The following is an 18,889-nucleotide window of genomic DNA, read 5'->3' as shown; positions in this document are numbered from 1 at the left end:
TTCTCCTACACTGTGACACAATTGTGTCTTGATGGTTAGGCTTAAACTTATTGATTTGACATAACAGGGAATAATTCGTTCAGAGTTCATTTGTGTGCAACCTTTGCTTTTGCTTATATTTTTGCTCCTTAGAGTCTTTAACTTTCTTTCTTTCTCTCTCTCTGTCTCTCTCTCTCTATCTCTCTCTCTCTCTCTCTCTCTCTCTCTCTCTCTCTCTCTCTCTCTCTCTCTCCTTTCACTTGCGCTCAAAGGGCCACTCGGCTTTGTATTGCTTGAAATGCTATGGATACAGTTTGACATTTAGAAAAAGTTTTGCATTGAAGATCTTCCTCTTGGTGACAGCAGTAAAGTTAAGAAACTTAATTCTGTTATTTGTCGGATTGCTGGACCACAAATAGAGCCGCGGCAGAATCACATTAAGGCCAAGAATGAGGAATGAGCCTGAATCACAGAATACTCATTTACTTTTGATTTACTTTTAGATGCGCCCCGCGAGGTCTATCACTGAGCGCAGACACTCGATCACACGTCACCCAGATGCACCACGCTATCTCCCCAAAATAAAACCCCTACTGTGCGTTCTAATATCGTTACCTCTGGTGCAGGCAGGAGAGCGACGTGACCCCATTTGTAACTTTAAGCTGCATAAAGCTGTATTGGTTTCATGGTGTTGGTTTCATTAAGCTGAATGAAAGGAACCTTTCGCTAGAAGACTGTTACCTAATGGCTCAGCACATGGCATTCGATTTGCTGAATAGCACGATTGTTTCACGTTTTCTGTACTGATTTTAAAAGAATTTCACACAATAAATATATAAACATGATAAAATATGTGTGAAAGTGAATGGAACTGAAAATGGAACTTATTTTTAGCTGTAAGTTAGCATAATCAAATGATCTTCTTGATGTACAGATTCTCTGTGGACCTAATCTGGGATGGAAATCAACAAAAATGACAGTTTAGCTCCTCCTGCTCTTTCAGAAAGTTATAAACATGATCAAAAAAGTGAAATGTGCAAATGTGAAATCTGTGCTTATACAAAATGTAATTGCAAAGATAATGTTTTCCAACAGGACTTTTAATTAGACAAATAACTTATTATAAATGATTTAAAAAATAGAAGTTTTATTCAACAGGAACACATTAAATTGATCAAAAGTGACAGTTAATTTCTTTTTCCAATAATTGCTGTTTTTTGTAAATTTCTATTCATCAAAGAATCCTGAGGTTGGAAAAAAAATTCCGAAGTTGGAAAAAAATAGTTAAATGAATAACTATTATTGTTTTCAAATAAATAAAATAACTGTTTTCAACATTGATAATAAGAAGAAATTTATTTATGAATTACATGAATCATGATCACATATTTTCAATTCAAAACTGCGAAATATCATAAGAAGTTGAGTAGTTTGCATCACTAGATAGTCTATTAATGTCGGTCGCTGAACATTTGTACCATAAAACAGTTGTCTAATACTTGCATCTACTTACATCTTTTACGAACTCTCGTTGCGTTATAACAGTAACAGTAAGGCAGTAAGACCCGCCTTCTTTGATTTGGTTGGCCATCTCAATCATGTACATTGTAAAGTGCTATATAAATGCCTAATTTCAAGCATCATTTAATTTCATTTTGACATTGACAAGCGTCGTTAGACCGCTGAGGCAGAGCAGCCTAAAAATTTAATCGGCCAAAAAAAATGTACTTTTAAAACAACAAACAGCTATACTCAGTCTACACTAAAATAAGGTAAGACAAATAATATGAGAAAATATGAATATTATATGTTTTTATTAACAGCTATTCACAGAATATTTTTTTATTCACAGCTCAGACAAAATTATTGGCTCTGGTCCCCCCAACAAACTTTGCCTATGGTTTGGGCCAATAGCAGCCACACTTCACTCAGCTCAATATCTCACCCATACACATCTCTGTTGAAACTGCTTGTGTGTTTGCCCACTTCCTTCTCAGCTAATTTCTAACAATTTCGACCACAGAGGCTTTAATGATTGAAGGCGGAAGGTTGACATAGTTGAAAGAAGTTAATTAGAGGTGTCCAGGAAGGTCAAGAGAACAAGTCCTCTTAAATGGACTGCTATAACCTCGCTTCTTATAGAGACACACTGCCCTGTCCTCAATTCTTTTTCCTCTATCTGTTACTCTCTCAAGCTGCATTGACTGCATTTCCATTTTCTGGCCTCCTTTCTCCATCTATTCTCTCTTCCACATTGTTTCTCAGACAGGTTCTCTCTCTCCTCCCTTTGTTTTCTCTTGTGTGTGTTTTTCCCTGGCTCTCTGTTGTGTCCCAGAGGGCTCTCAGTAATGCCAAAGCTGGGAGGAGATCAGTCACATTGTGAATGCATAGACAAGGAAAGAGAACGTGCGAGAGGGGAAGAATAAGAAGGGGGGAGGCATACCTTGAAACGTGACAGTTTTTGATGTCTTCTGATCTCTCACATACATAAACAATGATACACACCCTAGAGTTTATACACTTTCTTTACATTGTTCTTCAGAGAGGTTTATGTATGTTGTACTGTACTATTGTCACAGTTGTGTTCTGTTTAGTTTGTTTTCATTGGACTTGCCTGCCTGTCATCACGTCTCTTGTCTCTGTCATAATCAGTTCATCTGTATCACTTGTGTTCTGTTAATCAGTGTCACCTCTGTTTGTATTTCAGTTCCGTCTGTTCAGTCAGTCTTTGTCTGATCTCTGTTGTATTTAGTGTGTTGCTGCCTTTTCTGCTGTCCTGTGTTATATTATCATTAAACCTTCGTTTTGGAATTATATCCTCGCCTCCGTCTGCCTTCCTGAAACCACCCGTGACAGAATATCGGACCAGCCCAAATGGACGACAGGGCTATATTTGTCGCAATTGCTCAAGAGAGCACGGAATTCTTTTCCTTCACGGATAAGTTTTTTCGCAGAGCCGTCACTAGCACCCTCGATGATGAAACCCTCAAGATGTTTTTCTGGATCGGGGCCAATTTCACCAGGCCACTGACCTCCCAAACACCGATGGACTGAACTGGAGGGAAGCCATCGGCAGGTGTTTGGTGAGCGCCGCTTCCCGATCCTCGTCCCCCTGGATTCTCCTTGGTCACTCGTCGACCTACCCTCACCTTTGGACTGCACTCCTCTGGCTACGCCCTGTCCCTTCATCCCCCCGGCTCCATTGGACTCCTGACTCCCTTCTGCTCCTCCTTGGCCCTCAGTCCCTCTGTCTCCACCGTGCCCTTCTGTGTCCCCATCTACACCTCAGTCGCCCGAGCCAGTAGCTTCCCCGTGTTCCTTTGAACCCTCTGCTCCACCATGGCCCGACGAACTTCCGCCTCCTCCGTGTCATCCTCCCCCATCGGTTCCGCCTCTGTCCGTTATCACCCTAAAACCTCCTGCCCTTCAGCCTCCATGGCTCCTCCCTCCATCGGCTCCACCATGGATCTTCATCCTTCTCTCTGGACTTATCACCTCTCAACCTAGCCCTTCTTCTCCAGATATTCTGCCTGCCTTCTCCAGCCCTTCGACCAGTCCTGTTGCCAGCCCTCCGTCTGCTCCTCTTTCTCCTCCCAAATAGGGCCCAGATTAAACATTGGACTTCAAGTAGCGACCCACAATAGAACCCAAACTGTTGATTGTAGAAAAGTAACAGAAATCTTTTTAAAATCACTGAAATCAACATTTAAATTTGTTAGTGTTTGGCAGTGTTTACAAATGTGGTCTCTTGAATTTTTATGGTTTCATGTTCTCAACCAGTAATGTTTTTAATGCAGTGTGGTTTTTTTGTGTGTTTTTTTTCTTGTTTTTTTTTCACCTTGTGTAGTTTTGTTCACGCTTTTTTAAAGTTGAGGATATGTCCCACCACCTGTCCATGTTGGCATCTGTCTAATTTGGCTGCTTTTACCTAGTGACAGAAGCCTTAGTGCCAAAATATCACAGTGTTCAATTGAGCATGTGACCTTTAACGTCAACAACAAAAACATGAGAGACATGTCCTATCCCGTGTTTATTTTGTATAATTTTGCTAAGTTTGATTCACTCAAGAGTGAAAGTTCTGTCATTGTTTACTCATCATCCAAACCTGAATGACTTGCTTTCTTCTGTGGAACATAAAATAACATATTTAGATAATTGTCTCAGTGGGGTTTTTGTTGTCCATACAATGGAAGTCAATGGTAACCAAAACTGTCTGGTTATCAACAATTTTCAAAATATCTTCTTGTTCCATAGAAGTAAGCAAGTCATACAAGTTTGAAACGACATGAGGGTGAGTAAATGAACACATCATTTAAATTTTTGGATGAATTATCCCTTTGAATGCACAATTATATATTATATGGCAGATCTCTTTAAGGTCCAACCAGTTGAGAACCACTGGCTTTAGACCTCAGTAAGGGTACAGTAGATGCCATATTTTATTTGACTCAGATGTCAAATGAAAAATTATCAGATGAAATAGAAAGTACGGTTGATCTAGTATGTTGTATTTTCAGATTGTTTTGTCCACTGTGACCATATTTTTGTCTGCTTGTCTGCTGAATGATTTGTACCCAGCAACAGTATGACATGAACTTCCATCCATGACAGCCTCATTTTTATTTTCATCACATTAACTATGCTGTCTGCTTTGACTAATGTCTGCTACTGTAGCTACATTCTCACAGAGGTCCAACTTACAGATTCATTGTGTTATCACTGAGAAGAGCTAATTGTTTTATCAATTTTCTGCAGTTTAAAAATCCCAATAATAACAAGCTCCTCAAACATATTCCACATACAAAAACATTATAAAAAACACCACGTTCACAAGACCTCAAGAGAAATAAGAGCATTTGATATCTTTAGAGATGAAATTGGAAAAGCCATGTGGTTTGAAACATTTCTTTTGGTGAGAGTGCAATAAATAATTGTTCTATTTTCTATTTTTCCCTTCTGTGATTGTTTTATTGTGTTTGAGCACTCTAGTTTAGCTTTTTTTGTGTTTAGCTACATTTTTCTTAGCAATGATAAGATCATAGGGTTTGTTATGGTTTGTTAGATGCATATTTGTGTGTGTGTGTGTGCTTGTGTGTGTCAGAGACCCAATAATATAGGCAGTCAGCTCGTCTGAGGAGACCAAAGCGTTGTTAGTGAGTCGTGACGTGGTAATCGCGCACACACTGGCTCCCAGCAGGACGTGACACAAATCCTATCAGAGAGACACACACACATATACTCCCCCTTAATCCTCCAACCCTCTTCTTACTTTCCCCTTCAACAGGTGGGCGTCAAGGCAAGCTGCCAGTGACCGCATTCGAGGCCTTCGACCTTGAGACGAAGAGCTGGACGCGGTACCCGTGCATCCCCAGCCGCAGAGCGTTCTCCTCATGCGCTGCCAGCGACAGGGCGTTTTTCAGCCTGGGCGGCCTCCAGCAGCCAGGACCCCACAACTTTTACTCCAGACCTCACTTCGTCTCTACTGTAGAGGAATTTGATTGTGAACAAGGTGAGAAATCTATTTTCCTGAGTCTTGAACATGAATATTAGTATGTCAGCTCATTAGTATGTCAAGACATTTTTAACAGTTTGAGTAATAAATATAATTAATAGTTGTACTGTAAAAAGATGTTTTTTGAAGCCAAGCTTTGCTAAGGGCCATAGTTTTTTTAATCGTTCTGAAAGAAGTCTCTTTTTCTTACCAAGGCGGCATTTTTTTTATCAAAAATAAATTGAAAACAGTAATATTATTGCAATTTTAAGTACATTTACATTTACATTTATTCATTTAGCAGACGCTTTTATCCAAAGTGACTTACAAATGAGAACAATAGAAGCAGTTAAACTAACAGTAGGACAACGATACGTAAGTGCTATGACCGCTCTCGGTTTTATTTATTTATTTATTTATTTTTAAATAGTAGAATAGAAGAGAAGAGAAAGTGTTAGTATTACTGAACCAACTGCTGCCGAAAAAGATACGTCTTCAGCAGTTTCTTGAAAGTGGCTACTGACTCATTCCACCAACAGGGAACAGTCATGGTAAAGGTCCGAGAAAGAGATTTTGTGCCTCTTTGAGATGGTACCACAAGACGACATTCGCTAGCAGAGCGCAGGTTTCTGGATGGCACATAAGTCTGAAGTTATGAGTTTAGGTAAGAGGGAGCAGTGCCAGTGCCAGTGGTTGTTCTGTAGGCATACATCAGTGCCTTGAATTTAATGCGAGCTGCAACTGGCAACCAGTGCAATTTTGTGAGGAGAGGAGTGACGTGTGCTCTCTTCGGCTCATTAAAGACCACTCTGGCTGCAGCATTCTGGATCAATTGTAGAGGTTTGACAGAGCAAGCTGGAAGACCAGCCAGGAGAGCATTACAATAGTCCAGTCTGGATAGAACAAGTGCTTGGACAAGGAGTTGTGTAGCATGCTCTGTAAGGAAGGGCCTGATCCTCCTAATGTTGTGCAAGGCAAATCTGCAGGACGGGGCAGTTCTAGCAATGTGGTCTGTGAATTTCAACTGATCATCAATTACAACCCCAAGGTTCCTAGCTGACCTTGATGGAGTTATGGATGATGAGCCTAGCTGAATGGAGAAGTTGTGATTAAGTGTTGGGTTGGCCGGGACCACAAGTAGCTCTGTCCTCGCAAGGTTTAGTTGAAGGTGGTGGTCCTTCATCCAGCCAGAAATGACTGTGAGGCAGGCTGAGATACGGGCAACGACCGTCGGATCATTAGGCTGGAATGAGTGGAAGATTTGCGTGTCATCAGCGTAGCAATGATAGGAAAAGCCATGTTTCTGAATCACAGATCCTAGTGATGTCATGTAGATGGAGAAGAGGTGTGGTCCAAGCACTGAGCCCTGGGGCCCCCCAGTAGCTAGATGTTGGGTCTTAGATGCCACACCTATCCACGACACCCTAAAGGACCTACCTGAGAGGTAAGACTCGAACCATCGGAGTGCAGTTCCCGAGATGCCCTTCATCTTTAGGATTGACAGGAGGATCTGGCGGTTAACTGTGTCAAAAGCAGCAGACAGATCCAGCAGGATGAGAACTGAGGATTTAGAAGCTGCTCCTGTCAGTCTCAGAGCTTCAATTGCTGAGAGCAGGGCAGTCTCAGTTGAGTGTCCGCTTTTGAAACCAGACTGATTGTTGTCCAAGAGGTTGTTCTGTGTAAGAAAGGAGGAGATCTGGTTGAAAACAACCCGTTCAAGTGTTTTCGCGACAAATGGAAGAAGAGATACCGATCTGTAACTTGTTAGATGTGCTGGATTTAGATTGGGTTTCTTAAGCAGTGGGGTTACTCGAGCCTGCTTAAAAGCTGTGGGGAAGGTACGAGTGTGAAGAGAGGTGTTTATGATGTGCGTGAGTGTGGGTACAATTGAGGAAGAAATGGCTTGAAGTAGGTTAGTGGGGATAGGATCAAGCGGACAGGTGGTAGGGCGATTGAAAAGGAGGAGTTTAGAGACTTCCGCCTCTGTAAGTAGAGAGAAGGAGGGTAGAATGTGTGGCGTTTGCTGGTAAAATGTGTGTGTCAGTTTGTGGATTGGTAAATTGGCCGCTGATGGTGGTTGTTTTACCTATGAAGAATGTGGCAAAATCGTCAGCTGTTAGGGTTGATGGAGGAGGAGGAGGGTTGAGATGAGAGGAGAAGGTTATGAAAAGCATGTGAGAGTCAGAAGAATTGATAATTTTGTTGTGATAGTAAGCCATTTTAGCAGTAGAGATATTAGCAGAGAAGGAAGAGAGGAGGGATTGATAAAGACCCAGGTCTGTTGGATCTTTCGATTTCCGCCACTTCCTCTCTGCACCCCTGAGTTTAGTACGATGTTCGCGGAGAATATCAGATAACCAGGGGGCAGAGGGTGTGGCGTGGGCTGGCCTGGAGGAAAGGGGGCAGAAGTTGTCCAAGCAAGATGTTAAAGTGGGGAAAAGAGTATTAGTTGCACTGTTAGTATCTAGTGTTGAGAGCTGATCAGGTGGAGGAAGTGTGGATGAGACCAAAGAGGATAGGTGAGAGGGTAAGAGTGAGGGTAAGTTTCACCGAAAGGTGACCTGGTGAGTATGTGTTGTGTTCTGAGGCAGGTTGAGGTTGAGAGTGAGGAGGAAGTGATCTGAGGTGTGCAGTGGAGTGACCAGTGTATTGTCCATGGAGCAGTAGCGCGTGTAGATAAGGTCCAATTAGTTACCTGATTTGTGAGTAGCCACAGTAGATATTCGTTTGAGGTCGAATGAGGCAAGCAGGGTGTGGAAATCGGCAGCCTGAGGTTTTTCTAGTTGGATGTTGAAGTCTCCAAGAATTACGAGAGGAGTACCATCTTCAGGGAAGGATGAGAGTAGCATATCAAGCTCCTCCAAGAAACTGCCAAGTTGACCTGGGGGACGATATACAACTACAAAATGGATTTTAATAGGACTAGTGATGGTAATTGAATGTGATTCAAATGAGCTGTTGTCACACAGAGGTGGTAAAGGATCAAATTTCCAGTCATTTGAGATGAGAAGACCAGTACCACCACCCCTTCCGGTCAGACGGGGGGTGTGTGAGAAAGTAAGGTAAGTGGAGAGGGCAGCAGGTGTGACAGTGTCCTCTGGTCTGATCCAGATCTCAGTCAGGGCCAGTAGGCTGTGACCTGAATGACTAGAAATGCATGTAATGAAATAGAAATGCCGCGCTAAAATCAAATGACAAAAGTAAACACTCACAGACTGATGTTCTCTCCTCCTGTTCTGCTGCTGCTTCTAACTAGTATTAGCAAATGGCTAGAATAAGTAACTGTTTTCAATTGTAATAAATTTTAAAATGTCGTTTATTCCTATGATATCAAAGCTGAATTTTCAGCATCATTACTCCAGTTTTCAGTGTCACATGATCCTTCAGAAATCATTCTAATATGATGATTTGATGATCAAGAAACATTTCTTATTACTTTAAATGTTAAATACAGTTCGCCTTAAGATTTTGATAAATTTTTTTAGCATCCTTTGATGAATAGAAAGTTTAAAGACATCACATTATTGTGGCAAGTGAAATCTTTGAATATACATACTGTACAGCTTTTTATTCTGCAGCATCTTGCTTTACAATCAATATTACATTTTTATGAAATCATGAAACATCAAAGTGATGCTTAAAGCAGTCTTGACAACATTTTGGTGTCTTTTGCATGGTTTTCCTTTCTTTGTTTGCACTGTTGCTGTGGTTGAAACCTCAACCTGACAGTTGGGCTTCAATCTCTTCAGCCTCACTATGTGACGGGAAGGAGAAAGATTGATTTGTTGTTGTGTTCACTGTACATACAGCACCGAAGGGATGGAAATATATTTGTTTCTCTTTCTCTCTCTCTCTCTCTCTGCACAACAGGGTTCATTGGTATAACAACTTGCTTTCTTGGCGAATACCTCCTGTAAGGTCATTGTGAAAACTGCGTAGTCAGTCGCCTGGTCTTATAAAATGCAAATTATTTATCCATTTCTTGTATTGGGGTAATCAACAAGGACACACTGAATATTTATTCACCTTCCTCTGAGCACAGGAAGTATTATTCAGTCATTATTCACAGAATCCAGCAATATCAGCTTTAGATTACGCTGACTGTCCAATACACTGTTTTAAGAGAGTTCATGAGCCATTTAAATGTACTGTTGCCCTGCATTAAATAACATCCTGCAGTGGATATAAAATGTAAGTTGATCTTCAAGACACTTAGTAATTTGCATGAAGGATCTGATATAAAACTGATATATATATATATATATATATATATATATACATAAACCATATAAAACTCGCACAGATTTAATATTCACATTGATCTAACATACAGAAGTTTGAGAACACATAAAAAAATGGGCTTCAAATTCTGATTTAGGATTTTAAACAATTTCTCTAAATTTGTTATTCTGATAATATACTTTTTAATTATTTTTTATTTTTAAATATTTTAATATTTTGTTTATTTGTCAGTTCTTTACATTTAAAAAAAAGATAATTTCATAATTTAAAAATTAAATAACAATAAATACATTTTTATTACATTTAAAACATGCAAAAATATGCATTTTCACTAGTGCTCTCAAAATTTTGGTCCCCACTGTATATGTTCCTTTGTTCCTTTCTCCCAGTGTTCTCCAGCCTAGTTGGCTTTTAATTAAACTATTATTCTCTGTTTTGTTTGGAGAATTTTTCCCCATCCCTGTAGAACCACTCAAGGATCTTTCATCTTTAAATAAACAGTCAATCCCCAACAGGCCACTGCCCCTTATCACAAAGATACGTGTTATTGTCTCTTTCATCTTCTGTCGCTTTTCCTTCTTATTCCCTTTGCGTTAGCCAGTTTGTGTGTGTGTGTGTGTGTGGGTTTTTCAGAATCTTGGACGTGCTCCAACACAGAATGAAGTCTGATCTGTCCTCTTGATATAAGGGTCATTCTCACCAACCTCTTAAATTATATTCTTGCCTGCCTATATATTAAACATCTGCTACACGAATGTCTCTATTACACTCAGCCAAAGGGACAAATAGAGAAGGACAGAAGGGACAAAAATCAATATGAAAGTAAAAAGGTTCCTGGATGTTTAAACACCAAGCCACCTGTTTGGATCCTACGTGCTTTTTAGATAATAAAAAAAGAGCTAGAAGTGTCAACTAAAAATAAATTGTTGTTTATTTGGTGATGGCAAGCGTGAGATAAGTTGTGCAGGGGTGACACGAATGGGACTGGTTGTAACCTGCTCAATTTTACCTTTTAATCAGAGGCATTTGCATTTAAATGCTGCTGTTGCGTGCTCTGATTCTATGTGCTGTAAGTGTGTGAAAGAAAGACTGTATGTGTGTGTGTGCGCTCAGGTCTATAGTTGAGTGTGTACGGTTAATGGAGGCTAGCGCGAGTCCTTCTTGTATAAGTGGCAATCACTAATTCCATTATCACTTTACCTATTACTGTAAAGGCCGTAGAGAAAAGGTGCCATGTGTAATTACCAGCCCACGTTTACAGGCCATATCCTCAATTACACATTTCTGCTCTCTAATCGCCCCATTCAGGTCACATAGGACCACATGTGTGTGCTTATGTGTATTTATGAGTCGCCCTGCATTACAATGCAAAAGGCTTGTGCATTGTTTTTTTTGTTACATATTGCAGCCTTGATGTCACTGTAATCTTTAAGTTTTATTTGTATTGGATATAGAAATAATCAACTGGTCATTATCACAAAATAACATGAGAAGAAAGAGGCTGATATGAGAGACTTCATATTAGCACAGCTAATCCTAAATTTCCTTGAACAGCAGTCAATTGTACAGTTTAGTGCTAATTTTCTAAAAATATTTGATTGCAGGATGCCGTCACTGGTCAATCAGAATTAAGTATTGCAGAGAGCTGTGATATAAAGATTGTTAGTCATTGGAGCTCGCTGGGGCCAAATTCAAGTAGTCTGTGGTGTTACCTTGGAAAAAATTAGTATTTAAATGAAGTGATTACATTTCTTTTCAATACAAACATGCCTATCTCTTATGTAAAGTATGCTTATTATTGGTTGAACCTGGTTCAATTTCTGTGGAGCTATTAATGTCCACAGGAAGTATGTCAAACTGAATTTTATAAAGACTTGTTGATTAATGTTTTCTATTGATCATGGCAGCAGCTAATCAGATTCATTAGATGTTCAAATGATGCAGAAAACTGAGCAGACATACATCCAGATGAACGGATGCTATTTTTCAGCATTTAATCAGTAGCTGATTTACATTGAATGGGTGCTAAAATAATGCAGGCATCGTAAACGCTATCAAGGGATCTGTTATTCTCAGTGCTATTTTAGGATTATTTCTTTACCATTATAATATTTATTCTATATGTTTTTCATTTTAATTTAAGTTTTAGTCATTTTGTTATGTGCTTTTGTCATTCAGTGTATAACAAAAATGGTGGGTTTAACTTAAAGTAAGTAACCTGATTGCCTTAAAATGAAGTTCATTTAAATTAAAAATTGGAGTTACTTCAAAGAAGGAGACTAGTTTAATCAACAGAAACTCAAAATATTATGTTCTCTGAACCACATTAATTTTCTAAGTTGTTTTTACAGTGTTGTTTCAGCTTTATTTCAATTAGCAAAAAAAATATTTGTAATAGTTTTAGTTAATAATAAAAACACTGATTAGAATGAGAAACATCTGGTCACGTGATTATGATCACAAACATTTCGCCTGAGAATTTTGTCTTTCCTTTAGCCTGTAGCAGATCTGTTCAATTATGAGAGTTGGATAAAGTATGATTTCTCTTGGTTGTCCATGGTGAAACTTCAGTTCAGGTCTGAGCCTGAAAGAGGAATCTCTCCCTCAAGCGTCCTCAGAGCAGCGCCACATAAATACCAAGCGGAGGCTTGTTAGAGAGGAATCATTAGTATGAGTGAGCGTCCTCTGTCTGCTTGTTCCTCAGCTCTCCTCTGCAGCAGGGAGAACCTTCGTTTTGTATTAGTTCATTATAATCGCTTTAGTATATTGTTCAGCATTGAATTCCTTCCCTTTAAACCTAAAATTCCCCGAGCATGGATTCTTAATCTCTTCCCCTTATCACATTCAACTCCTTTGTTCGTTCAAAAATTAAACATTAACATTATTCAATTTAGGAAGCCTTTCCGTGCAATTAAATAACTAAGCCTTCACAGCAAAAATAAATAGTTTGAATGGATTTGGTCTAGTCTTTTTGTTCAAATGAATTTAGTTATGCCTACTAAATGCAGGGAAAATGAGAAGGACTGAGTGGGATATGAACTCTGATGTACTGTATGCACTGCCTGTGCTCCTCTCATGAATCTATTTACTTGAACACATTTTTAATACATTTCTACAGTTCTTGGCTTTTTAACAAAGATTTGCTACTGCTGGGGTTATTTTTTTAAGGCAAAGAATATATATATATATATAATAATGTGTCATGTGAATATGGGCAGTGCTCAAAGTGGGAAGGGTGCCATTAGTGTTATTTTTGATGTACAGTACTGGTATGTGCGTGATTGGTGGTTTAGCACATTAGTTCATATTTCGTATCATAGTTCTTGGCCAGCAAAAGCGATGATATGCACTTGATTTAATACTAATAGTTCATACTCTGGCTTTGAGTTTACATTGATTGATTGCAACAAAATGTTGTAGAATTGTGTTCCTATAGCTCAATTTACAATTCATTTTGTGAGTGTTGTTTGGGTTGTAGTCACTTGTCTTTCCTTAACACATTTTTCCTCCCTTATGTGTATTTTTCTTTTGTTGACTTGTTGATATTGGTTTCAGAGTTCATCAGTGTAATCGACAGACACTAAAGGAACCGTGTCTCAGTGTTATTTGCTGAAAACTAATGCCTGGTTGGTTTTTTTCTCTTCCATATGGCTTACAAATCTCCTCAAGTGTCCTCAATCCCACAAGTCTGGCAGTGATCGACCCCCACAGCTCAGCACTGAAGCTCTGCTAAAAGCCCCATTTTAGCTCCAAGCCAGTATATTACATAATACCGCAGAAATTATACAGGATAGGATATTATTCATCTTCTAGAGGGTTTATAGACTGAGGCTATGCTCACAGTGTACACAGACGGTTTCCCTGGCATTTCTTTTTCAAACACTGAAAAGCTATTTTTTTGCAATGAATTCCATCCGATTTCAACCAGAATAATATGTATGTCAGTTATTGCATGTTTAATCTCTGCATCTTTAATCTGTTGGGATTTGTCAGGCTGTATTATGAACTACCTTTACAAATGGCTTTTAAGTTTAATATCAAAGCGATTCTAATTGTGATGAGCTGCTGAACTTTGAAGTTTCTCGCTGGTTTCCCTCCGGTTTTAATTAACAAACAAAATGTTTTTAAAGGCATACTTCACCCAAAAATACAAATTCTGTATAAAAACTTTTCCTTCAGCGGAACAATAAAAAGAAATGTTAAAGATAGTACTCACTGCTCACTCTTTTCCATGTAAACATCATAAAAGTATTATAAAATGTGTGTCTTTTGCATTATTTTCCATATCTTCTGAAGCTTTGTGAGGAAAAAGGCTGAAATTTAAGTTATTATTCAATGAAGCTCTTATATATGGTGCTTTACTTTTAATGTTGTTCACAAATCATATGGATTTGAAACAAAGTAAAGGTTAGTAAACGAGGATCCAATTTTGGGGTGAACAATACCTTTATATTTTTATTGTCATACAATAAATCCAAGTGACCCTTAGAGAAATATTGTAATGCATTTTGCACATACATTTTTTAAAGGGGTGGTTTACTGCTTTTTTTCTTTGCATTATTGTGTTTATGGGGTGCAATATAACATGTCTTCGTGTTTTGTTTTTTTAAAGCCTTATTTTTCATAAATTTCACCTTTATTGTAAGCCGCTTTCTCCTCTATCATTTGAACGACCGGTTGACTTCCTGATTCTATGAAACCACTCCCTCAGAAACAGGCAATGGGCTCAGATTGGTTAGTTGGGCCGGTGTGTTGCAATTGGCTAAACTGCGTAGCGCACGTTATCCCGTAACTTCACGCCCATTACCTTTACGGGCGAAAGTTGCATGTGCTCCGGTCCAATGTAAATAATGGTGTCAATACTGCCGTATAAGTTTGAGCCAGAATCAGACCCAGAAAGCGGCAATGAAGAGAGTCAAGCAGAACCTCCCCAAACACAGCTCTTACAAAACGTTTCTGAATGGTAGATTTTTGTATTATTATTATCCTATTCTACTATTATTATATAAGAATTTCGATACGCCTTTACTTGAAAATGCTACTGTTGCTTGTTAGCTTTTGAGATACGGGTTTCTCCTGATTAAATATTTAATATAACTGAATAAATGACTGAGTAATACCGTTTTTTTAAAGTTATTGTTTTATCGATATAATGAACAACCGTTTATCTATTCACAAAACTTAGTTTACTCAGTGTATCGTTTTCTTTAGGTGTACATGTGGCAACTGTGATAAAATGCCAACAGAACGTGAAAACATCTGTTGCAAAGTATATATGCCTGTTGCGATTACATATAATTTTTTTAACTTTATACGCGTTTGTCTTATACACACAAAATAGCATTGAACTAACTGGCTACTATAAACAAACAGCGTTTGCATTGGTTTACGTTCTTGATCAAATCGAAAAATTACGTCATAAAGTATACATGGAAAATACATTTACAAAATTAGTACATAATTACAAATTCAGGTCCAAAATGTTTTTACGCGTTTGTCATACACGAAATAGCATAACTAAGTGGCTAATGAAGCCAGCGCTGGCATTTGTTTACGTCCTTGACAAAACTAAAACATTACGTCTAAAATTATACATGCAAATAGCTTACATTTAAAAGGATTAAGTCTTACCTACAGGTTGTGGCCCAACAACTGCTGCCTCTGGTTTTAAAGTTGGAACTGCATCATGCTTTAGTAACAGTTTCTTGTTGAATCAAGCATTGAATTTGTGGAGATTCTGGAAGCTGTCTTCCTTAAAATGCGCAGGACAGAGAGCTAAATTACGATTGTAATTTTCTGGAACATAAATCAAACATATATTGTAGCCATTGTTGAAGAACTACAGCGTCCGTAGGCAGCCCGAACACAGAAGACCTGACAGCTGAGTGAAAATAACACACTTTTGACGGCATGGCTACAGCTCTCCACTGTAACTCTTTGTCTTTGATAAAGCCGCAGAAATATGGCCATGCCCCCTTTTTTGCATATTCCGGAGGGAGGGTTGATTTAAATTTATGGGTTAGTTACGTATAAAACCCGGGAAGTATCTCGTTGTAGTCCCATTCGAGTCAATTTGTAGGCATTAAACTTCCTGATTTTTAAAAGACGATATCTCTGCTTACGTTGAACTTTCAGCGCAGCAACTTTGCCTATACTGTTCATGCACCAACAGCAACATTACACACTATTTAAAATGAAAAAAGTGAAATCGCAATCAACCACCCCTTTAAAGGTGCCATGTTTCAGAATTGAGTTAAAAATATACAAAAAATGAGTTACACGGATCAAAAGAATGAGTAGAAATAAGGGCGATGATGTTATTAAAAAAATGAAAAGTTATAGTGTTGCAGAGATATCAACCTGAATTAGCATGCTAAATTACTAGCCCCGGCCCGACAGATGTCATAATACCACATTCGGCCATGGGAGGCGGTATGCGGGCAACCCCAGCCAAACTGCAATACACGAATAAGTCGCACGGCTTGTGGGCGTATTTGAACCTGATGTCAATCGTGTGGAAAGTACACCACACTACTACAGTTCAGTTCAGGGAAGAGAGCGGAAGAATGGCTGAAGCCCTTGGCAAGAGACCCTTACCACAACCACCCGCTGCAGGAAAAAAAACGCGCTCGGAATCACAAATAAAATCGGATAAAAAAAGGAGCAGAACCAGAGTTAACATTGGCACTGCTTTCCATCGTTGGAGACAACTAATGGAAATGAAAGAAATGAGGTTTGACTCCGAAATTGCGACATTTCTTTTGGATTGATAAGTAAGATGCTGTTAGTATTTCGCTAGAAGTTTGTTTTATATGTTTGTTTAGTTTTTTCGGGAAGTTATAACATAGAAATGTATCAAAGGCTGTTCGATATAAATTCTAAAGTCAGCGATGGCTACATTGAAAGGTGTAATGAAAACTACGTGAGCTATATTATGTTTACTAAATTGCTTTCCTGAGGTAAATCTGTATTTGTTCTCCAGCTGTGTTATTGACCTCTGCAAGCTGATTTAAAAAATGATTGGTCGGTATTATGTATGAAGAATGCATTTTGGTAAGTTGTAGCATACTGTATCTCTCAACAGTGTTCGTGTGTTTTTACTATTAGCTAGTAGAGATGAACGGTTCACGTGCGCTAGGGATCTGTCGTGTAACGTTAACATTTACCATCGCCAAAACGCTATTTTTTGTTTGAATTGCGTAATAACATTGACAGAATCGGTGACGGTGAATTCGTGAGAGTTGTTAGCTCTGAATGGCGGTAGCTTGGTCAACAGCAGCGAATGCTGTCTGTCAAATTAATGTAATTCAAACTAACAATAAAAATGTAATATGAACAAAACGAATATGAACATTCACTGGTGAAGGGGAGTAGCTTGAAGATGTCATTTAAAAATCACTTGACATTAACCAACGTTCCTCTGGACTCAAAACGTCCTCTATTAGGAGTTGGCTCGGCTTCGGCTATGGCTCTAGGGTCGTTGTGAAGGTAGGGGCGGAGCATAGAGACTATGCCTTTTCTCGTTTGTTACTCTAGAGTAGATCAATTCACTTTCTGGAGGTAGACTGCCCCCATCTGGTATGGAATGTGGAGTATGAATTGATTTTTTTTGCGGATATTACACAAGGTGCCTTTAAAGGCAGGGAAGGTAGAATTCCCCAAAAATACTTTTTTCCAAATTTGTTTAAACTGTCTTTATATATCAATGCATAATTAAAATGTAAGTACTCTGGAAAATAAATTATAAAAATCGAGTGTCTGTAGTCCTCTCAGGACTGTAATAAACACAGCTCATTATTCCATTCGGGACGAAAGAAATGATTGGCTGGGGCGACTGTCACTCTCCCTCGCTACCATGGATATCACCTCTGCTGATACAGGAGCAGCCCAAATGCGCGCACCCGTTTGAAGAGGCACGGAAGCTAGTAATAACAATTATGGCAGAGAAAGAACAGTCAAAATTCTTAGTACCTGCATATAGAGGCAGCGAAGTCAAACAAGTTAAAAAAAGGAAAACAGTATTTTAAAAGGCTATGAACAAAAAGTCTTTGGATAAATCAAGAAATCATATGAGAGTCAATATTGGTGTGGCTTTCCAGCGGTGGCGACAACTGAGGGATCTCAAGGGGCTGAAAAGTGACTCCATGATGGCTTTATTTCTGCTGGACAGGTAATCTTGCTGTTTTCATTTTGATGGCATTTATTTTTTCATGAAACACGTATCACTAGCACACGTAGCTACCTAATATAGCTACCTAACGTTACGTAGCATAGCTATATTACACTGGTTTAGCTATGACAGTGTAACTTTGGTGTCGACTGGTATAATGTTACTATTAGTGAGCCAGGGTTGAGATGATAAATAAGCAATAGGCCTATCTGCAGTTGAAAGCTGTTTTGCTTCATTTCGCCAAATCTAACTTTAGGTTAAAAAGTTTAGGGGATCTATTTTTATACCTAGCTTTACCCTCTGCCTAAACTTTGTTCCTATGTTCACCGTGAACTCTACCTGCTCAGTTTTTTCACATTTGGTTTGTTGTTATATGCTCTACATATGTTTACCTATGTCTTTATGTTGTATCTGCATGTGTTATACAATGTTGTGTGTGTGTGTTATATTATCTTGTGTCTGCAATGCAATTGTGAGAAGGTGTTTGAGTGTATGTTACTCAGTTGAGCCAACAGTGCTTTCATCGTGGAAGCTCTTACATGCAAAAAACCTGTACAGTATATGTTATGAATCTTACAAATTCACCTTCATCACAGTGTAACTGATAGTAATGGCAAACGTGTATCAATGAAGCTATTGCTTTATATTGCTATATAGCTATTGCTATAGCTTTGCCTTATATTGAGTTTGATTCGGTTACGAGCTAGTAAAATATTTTAAACTTTACCAGTATCGATATGCGAGCTTGATAGTGAGTACTAACAGCCATGTTAATTGTTTATATTCATACTGATAAATTTAGTTATTTTATTACTTGTGATTCTGACATGATGTCACTACATGCACTGCGCTCCTCTCTGCTCGGCGCTGGTAAACGCGTCCGACTCTTCCAGCTGAGCGAACGGCCGGGATCGCGCATTCATGGGTTTTGGGGACGTGGCTTTGGAAGGAGCCGAGAAGGGAGGGTGTGGGAGTTAATGGAATAATGAGCTGTGTTTATTGCAGTC

At 38.9% G+C, this 18,889-nt stretch overlaps 1 protein-coding gene across 1 annotated transcript in view; it reads left to right on the top strand.

The window, feature by feature from the left end:
- klhdc8b (kelch domain containing 8B) overlaps window positions 1-18,889 on the top strand; it is a 202,792-nt gene that overhangs the window by 145,287 nt on the left and 38,616 nt on the right. The window contains exon 5 of the mRNA XM_077214402.1: window positions 5,264-5,488. Coding sequence (XP_077070517.1) covers window positions 5,264-5,488 — 225 coding nt within the window. The remainder of the gene's footprint in view (window positions 1-5,263; window positions 5,489-18,889) is intronic.

This window comes from Siphateles boraxobius, unplaced genomic scaffold (genome assembly GCF_051911475.1).
Source record: "Siphateles boraxobius isolate OS27281-9 unplaced genomic scaffold, OSU_SipBor_1 68, whole genome shotgun sequence".
Lineage (NCBI taxonomy): Eukaryota > Metazoa > Chordata > Actinopteri > Cypriniformes > Leuciscidae > Siphateles > Siphateles boraxobius.
The sequence above is the reverse complement of the archived record's forward strand: the minus strand, read 5'-3'. Positions and strand labels throughout refer to the sequence as shown.